At 35.8% G+C, this 7,508-nt stretch overlaps 1 protein-coding gene across 1 annotated transcript in view; it reads right to left on the bottom strand.

Annotated features, from left to right (window-relative positions):
• Positions 1-417: 417 nt before the first annotated feature.
• MSR1 (macrophage scavenger receptor 1) overlaps positions 418-7,508 on the bottom strand; it is a 58,983-nt gene continuing 51,892 nt past the window's right edge. Inside the window, exon 9 of the mRNA XM_057697350.1 lies at positions 418-560. Within this exon, the coding sequence (XP_057553333.1) occupies positions 427-560 (134 nt within the window). The 3' untranslated portion in view covers positions 418-426. The remainder of the gene's footprint in view (positions 561-7,508) is intronic.

The following is a 7,508-nucleotide window of genomic DNA, read 5'->3' as shown; positions in this document are numbered from 1 at the left end:
CAACTTGGCACAAACGAAACCTTTCCAACCCTCTCATTATTCAAAGAGTAATTACATTAAAATCAGCTAAATAGATTACAAAGAAGACAAAAAATTGTAATCTTGTGGTGAAGCCAGTGATGGGGATGTGTTTCCATTATCACTGGCGTTTGTAATTTAGAAGTCTTACACTTCAATATATTCAATTCAATACATGTCCTTATATTAGAAAATTCCATTTAAAAACCTAGAGAAATTACAATTGTTTAGATATAGACACACAGTAATTATGAAGGTATTTTATATCTTTATCCAGTGATTTTTAAATATTCCTTTTCTGTGAACAAAATTCTTAATCTGAAATATTCATTAAGCCAATTTTAATGAAGCAAAGTAATAAAAATCATTTTGCGACAATTTCATAAATGTGAATGAAAATATGACGCATTACGTAGTACAAGTGACCCCAGCATCTTCATCATGTGAACAGACTCTCACACCCCACTGTCTAATTTTACACTCTTCAATAGATGATTCTCTCCCAAAACAAAATACGTCATTCAGCCATATAGGACCAGTACCTGCAAAAATCAGATACAACTGTATTAATAAGTATAGTTTAGTGTTTAGGTTTGAGTGGGACAGAGCCATTAATTTATTCCCTGATTTAACAAAGAAAATGTGTTGATTATTATCAAGATACAAGTTCTATGCTGTGTATTAAGATTCAAAAACTAGCCCCCGCCCCAGAAAATTTCATTTTCCGTCAATGCGTAAATAACTAAAATACTAAGTAATGAGAGCTGTAATAAAGGTGCATACAGAGTTCTATGAAATCATAGATTAAAGAACTATTGGTTTTCTCTAAGGATTTAATAAGTTAGTTTTATTTTTAAAAGGAAGGAAGGAAATAAGCTTTAATAATAATGGATATATGCAATGACAATGATCTAAGTGTGTCTGTACGAAGCATAAGTGATCCTGGAGTTCTTTTCTCAGCTTCCTGTGTATTTCAGTTAGCATGTGTCTGGTGTACCAGATATATTATCTCTTTTTAATTAAACTAAGACTAATAAGATCAGCATAGGGCTTACAGACTATCCTGCAAGAAGACCATAGATTATTAATTGCAAACACAAGCAAACAACAAGAAAATGGCAGTGCTAACACTTATTCTCTTTGTCTGAATTCTTCCCTAGACATATTAGAAGGAAAAACAGGCTGTCAGCATGGGCTACCTAGAAGATAATTAACTAAACAAACTTAACCACCACTTTCAAGATAAGGACATTATTTTATCAGTGAATGAGAGAACAGCTATCTTTTTGAAATGAATTCATGGCAAGAAAAGATAACTTTAAAATGGATGTTTGGAAATGTTTTTCTGATATTCCTTAAAGATTTTCTAAGTGTATCACATATAAAAGTTCTTTCTTTTACACTTAAGACATTTGAGAACAGAACCTTTGAAAAACTTCTAAATGTATGATTTCATTGGGCTTTGTTAAACATATAATATTGCAAACCTCCTAATGAATTTTCAAGAACATTTCCTGTCATCAAAAAATTGATGATTTAGCAGTGCCATTTCAGTAAACACCTTTGCAAAACTGGTGGATGATAAATAAATATCTTAAGACTGTAAGCATAATCAATAATGCATTTTTTTCCTTTCGGATCAATATGATGTCAAAAGGTTCTCTTTCAGTCACAAGAGCTATATAAAGCATATTTAGAAGTAAATTCAAAACTTAGAAACATACCCTTGTGTAGCTGTGAAAGTTAAATGAAGACTTGTTTTTCACAGAGGCATATATAATGGCACATGATTACATGACTCAACTGATTTTTCAAATATTCGGTGAGTTCAAGAAATGAAAATTAACAATATGTGCACGGCTAATAATGTGCATATTTGTATAGTAATGTGTGCCTATAATATATGAATAAATGAGCAGATAGAGGAAATTTTGTAATCACAATGTGGATAACATTTGACCAAACCTTAAAAAATGAATGGAGTTTTTCCGTGTATGGAAAAGAAGTCATTCCATATGGGGCGGGGGCGGGGAGGCAACATGAAAATGCCTAATGTATTAGAACAGTTAATGGTCTCCTGGCTCTAAAACATAAAGTATATTGATGAGGGGAGGAGGACTCTTTGGGAAGGTTGGATAGAAAGCTGGGACCATGCTAGATAAATTTTTGGATTTTTTGTTGTGAGACATCAAAAGAAATAACATCATCAGAACTATATTTCAGACTTGTATGTCTGGCAGAAATGTGGAAGCTGGATTGAAGGTGAAAAAATGTACAAGCTAAAAGAACAGTTAATAGGATGTTTATATAGATATTTCCTGTGGAAACTCATGTTTTTACTTACTCTTAGAATTAGGAAATTTTGATTTCCATATATAAAATAAATAGGTGCATTCACTTAATCTTTGAATAATTTGTGCCTTCGTTAGAAATATTCAAACACAAGACAAATTATACTTAGGGTTACATTATCAAGGTAACTGAAAATATGGTATTTTTCATTTCATATAATAGTAACTAAATCATTAGTATCCAAATAAAGTTTCTATTAGACAAGCTAAGGTTTTCCTGGGCTGATCAATTATAAGAGTAGTAACCTGGAGAGTTCGGTTGTTTTCTGAAATGTTTATGAGAGTATGAAGCCTTTTCAACCTGAAATTTTAAGGCAGATAAAAAAAGGAAAAGATTAGGGGAATAGGATCTCAAAGTCAGAAAACTTGCCAGGAATACATTTTAGTTTCCAAATTGCTCTTACTGGGCAAATCATGGTCCCTTTTGTGTCTGTGAGTGTTTGTATGTATGAGTATGTTTGTGTGCATGTGTTTATTTTAAATATATAAAGTCTATCTGAAGTGTATGGAAGCTGCTCCAAAGAGCTACCCAAAACATAGGCAAATAACAATTGTGCAAATAATGAAACTACTTTCATGTTAGCCAAAACAGTGGGACATTTATAAATTGTATTTATTGCATGTATGGACATTTATAAATTGTATAAATAAATATAAGTAAAACTTTTGGTAAATGCCATGGCTCTGTTGTGATTGGGAGCACAGGAACAGTATGGTTGCGTGGCCTCTGTACCCAGGGTACCGCGCTGCTGGCGCTCTGCGTTTTGTAGATCCAGTCACTAGATTTATATCTCAGCAGTGCAGAATTGTTACAATCCAGCAAAAGAGAACTAAGGGTCAGAAGCTTCTTAATGGCTGAAGCATGCATAAGGGCCATCCCCACAGGGGCAGCCCAAGATCCATATTATTCAGTCAATGTATTGACATGCGAGCACAAGGTTTTAGAACCGGTAGTAAAGGAAATCATGAATGTTAGCATACCAAACTTGTAGTAATCACAATGAACATAAATGTTTAGAAGTAAATTTAGAAGTAAATTTTAAAAGTCGTACGTGAAAAGACCTAGCATGTTCACTGTGTCTGAATCTTTTCCACATAACGTAAGGCCAGAGTTCCTGAATAACACGATATATTTGTCACATCCACATGTTCTTGGTGAGAAAAGCACTGCAATGTGAGTTAGGGCTTCTAAACGCAAGAATCAGCTTCACTACTAATTACCTTTGTGACCTCAGTTGCTGCATGTACCTAAAACACAAGCCTTCACTAGAAGGTTAGCCTAAGAGAGAATGGATTCTAATTTTGTTTACTCATGTAGGCACTAAAAAGAGATCTGTTAAATGACCAAATTGAATAATGCAGGGGATTGCAGTAAATCTTTGATTAAAGGCACTTACAGTAGGCAGACCCAGGGTGGGAATACTGGCTCCATCAGGCACGAGCTGTGTGACCTTGGGTGTAGTTACTTTTTCTCTCTGATTTTCACTTTCCTCAACAGTAAAATGACACCATAGTAACATTTATTAACTTTTTAAGGTCATTTGAGAATTTAGTGAGATAACAGCTCAAAAGTACTTTGAATATTTGCTGCCCCATAGTAAATTCTTAAAAAAGTATTGAGTTTCTTTAATCTTCAGTAACCACTGCTTTTATTTAAAAAAAAAAGTAATCATATTTCAAACATTAGCCAGACATACAGTGACATGATGAGATTTGACATTAGCTCCTGAATAGATACGTGGGAAAGCAAAAATCATCAATGGTTAAAGTCTCTGAATGAATTTTAACTATATCCAGTCAAGGCTGGGTGATATGCATTTATATCACTTTTAAGACTTCTAGTTGAGAGGTGCTTTGTCAACAGCTTCTTCTTTGAGAAAAGCATTATGGATTTTTGTTTTGTTTTGTTGGATCAATGTTAAAAATGAAATGGGAATCAGAATAGAGAATGGGCAAACGTAGACTACAGCTCTGGATTCTAGTTTTGTGGTTCTGGAGAAGCACTTATTTTCCCTGTTTTATTATATATGCACAATAGACGGGTGGGGCTGAAATAGCTCTAAGATTTCATTTACCTTTAAAATTCTATGATTCTAAGATTCTGAAGAAGTACGCTCTTTAGAAATGAAGTCCTTAAGGTTAAAGAACTTAGAAGAACATTCTGTCTAGTGGAGAGACAGGGTAAGGGATGAATGTTGAGCCCTTCCCCACAACCACCATAGTAGCTATGTAAGTTGGGCAAGTTTTGTGACAGTTCTGTCAGCTTTACTTAATTTTCTATGAAAAGTGGGGCTGTAGCATCTATTTCTCACAGGCCCTGTGAGCACTAAATGAGATCGTATAGTAAACATTTGATAAATAATATTATTCCATACTTAGTATTTATTGTCTTTGTTACCATAAGTAACAGACATGTTAAGGACCCTATTAGGCTCTACACCAGGTTCCTTAATACCCAATATCAAAACATTTACATTTTAAAACTTTCAGTGGGCAGGGAGCAGTACATAAGAATTGGAGTTCTGACCTACTGATATATTTTATTTATCTTTGAGACTGTTTTTACTCCCAATCTCTAATGGATAGTTCAGAGATGCAGAGCTGTATTTCTGATCTCCTTCAGTTTATTCTTTTTTAAAAAAATATTTATTTATTTATCTATTTATTTGTTTTTAGCTGTGTTGGGTTTTTGTTGCTGCGTGCAGACCTTCTCTAGTTGTGGCGAGTGGGGACTACTCTTCATGGCGGTGCGCAGGCTTCTCATTGCAGTGGCTACTCTTGTTGCAGAGCACAGGCCCTAGAGCTCGTGGGCTTCAGTAGTTGTGGCTCACGGGCTCTAAAGCGCTGGCTCAGTAGTTGTGGCATATAGGCTTAGTTGCTCCGCGGCATGTGGGATCTTCCCGGAGCAGGGATGGAACCCATGTCCCCAGCATTGGCAGGTGGATTCTTAACCACTGTGCCACCAGGGAAGTCCCTCCTTCAGTTTATTCTTGTAATTTTTTAAAAATTCCACGCAGAAAATTGATTATGGAATGTGAAAGGAGTAATTAATAAAACATGGCATTTATATTTAGAATTTTCTTTAGTTTCTGCTTTTAAGCTTGGCGTCTCAGCACAACTCCTTTAAATTTAGGAGAAGATGAGATAGCTACTCCAGATTCCAGCTCTTAATTCCTGCATCAGCCTACAGGCTCAGATATGTCTGAAACAAATTCCTGGACCACCACCGTCCTCTGATAAAGCTCATCCAAGTTTGCTGCATGGAGACCACTGTGGGGGAGAGATTAGAAAGCCTGCATGGGGAGAGAAAGGGCACCCTCCCCCTTCCCTGCCCCGTGCAATGGCAAGCACCAGAAGCCTCTCAGTGCATCCTTAATTTAATCTTTTTGTCTACTCAGGAAAAAGAAAGAACATTCTACTTTACGCAAAGGTGCTTCCAGATGAAAGAACCCATTTAAAGGCGCGTGCTTTAAGCTTTGTTCATATAAATCATTTGCTTGCAGCTGCAAAACTGTTCTCAAAGCTAATAGGGATTATCTCTGGAAAGTCAGGTTTGCTATTTTAAAACCAGAAGGGGAAAAAAAGGGGGGCGGGGGAGAGGGAACTGGGAAACTGTGTCCAGAAAATTATATTCTTTCTTTAACGGGAGAATTATACAAAGGAGATAAATTTAAACTTTTTTCTTCTTGTTTCAACTTTGATAATCATGCACAGTATGGTATTAATCCGATTCTTCTTACTTTCCTATGAGAATGGCACCTAATTAAAACTCTAATGTATCTTCTTCCTCCTCGCTCCTCTACCCCTCCACCCATATTTCTAAGTTTCCTTTCCTGTCTCTGTTCTGCATTCAAAATTGCTTTCTCTTTTCTTCCTAGGTAAAACTGTAAATCTAAGGTGGAGGAGTGGAAAAAGGAGTTGAAACAGCTTTACATGAAAAGGTGTTTTACCGTGACTAATCCAAAGTCAGTTTACGATGCAAGCCTGTTTCTTAAAATACAGTGTACAATGAAGCAGATCATGAAATCTATTTTTTAGCTTCTTTTTCTCCAGAAACAAATCACCCCAGTTCTATGCTTTCTCCCAGCTCCTCTTGCTTTATTATTTTAAAATTCTCATCATCGTTCTTCAATTGTTTGGGACTGAACTCTACGCAGAGAGCTAAACCAGAGTTGGGTGTGTGTGGAGCAGAGTGGGGAGAGTAGGAGAGAAGGTTACGCAGAAGGCTTCTTAAATCCCACCTCTGTACCGTGGGAAAGCACATGCAACTTTACCACCCCTGGAACATCGTGAATGTCACTCTTCAATACAACACCCACCTGACTCTTCTACCTTTCAACGAGGATGGCAAATTAACTTGTAATTATACAGTCGGGCAGTGCTGCTACCAGTGCTCTCTGCCACTCTTTTATTTTTTTTTTCAACTATACTTTATTTTATTTATTTATTTTTTTATTATTCTTTGCCACTCTTCAGCAATGCTATGAGTCAGCTTTGTACTGGGCAATTTCTATGTGCAGCTCATTTTAGATTCAAAATAAATCTGCGGGGTTGTTATTATTATTCACATTTTATTGGAAAGGAAACAAAGTCTGAGACGTATCACAGCTAAGGTTTCAACTCATACCTCCTTAGTTTACAAAAGTTTTAGTCTTTGAATTCACCTCAGTAGGCATTTGAAAATGTGAGAGGAAAAAGAAAATTCTGACATACCTCATTGTTTTATTATAATAAATTTCTAGTCTAATGTATAGAATCAACAGCCACCATAAATACACAGCCTCACGGAAAACGGATGCTCATTTTAGAGTAGTCACTTATCTGAAGAAAACTTGAGAGAGTCATCTCTATATAGTCAAATGAATCATTTCACATGAGACTAAACTCTGTTGTTTCTTAAATAATAAGGTTTTTTTGGGGGGACGGGGCAGTATTTCAGAATACTTATTTTATTCCTTTCTTACCAGTGCTTTGGACTAGAAATCCCTAGAAGTATAAGCAAGAATGAATAAAAGCTGTGGGGAAAAGAACATTTCACTTGTGAGACCAGGCATTCAAGTTAATGGAATCTTAAGATAATAGCTTCCAACTGTGTGTTTACCATCTAGGCTTGGAACCTCAATGGAAAAACAGCTTTGA

Source organism: Hippopotamus amphibius, chromosome 10 (assembly GCF_030028045.1).
Source record: "Hippopotamus amphibius kiboko isolate mHipAmp2 chromosome 10, mHipAmp2.hap2, whole genome shotgun sequence".
Classification (NCBI taxonomy): Eukaryota; Metazoa; Chordata; class Mammalia; order Artiodactyla; family Hippopotamidae; genus Hippopotamus; species Hippopotamus amphibius.
This window is presented reverse-complemented; position numbering and strand designations above follow the sequence as displayed.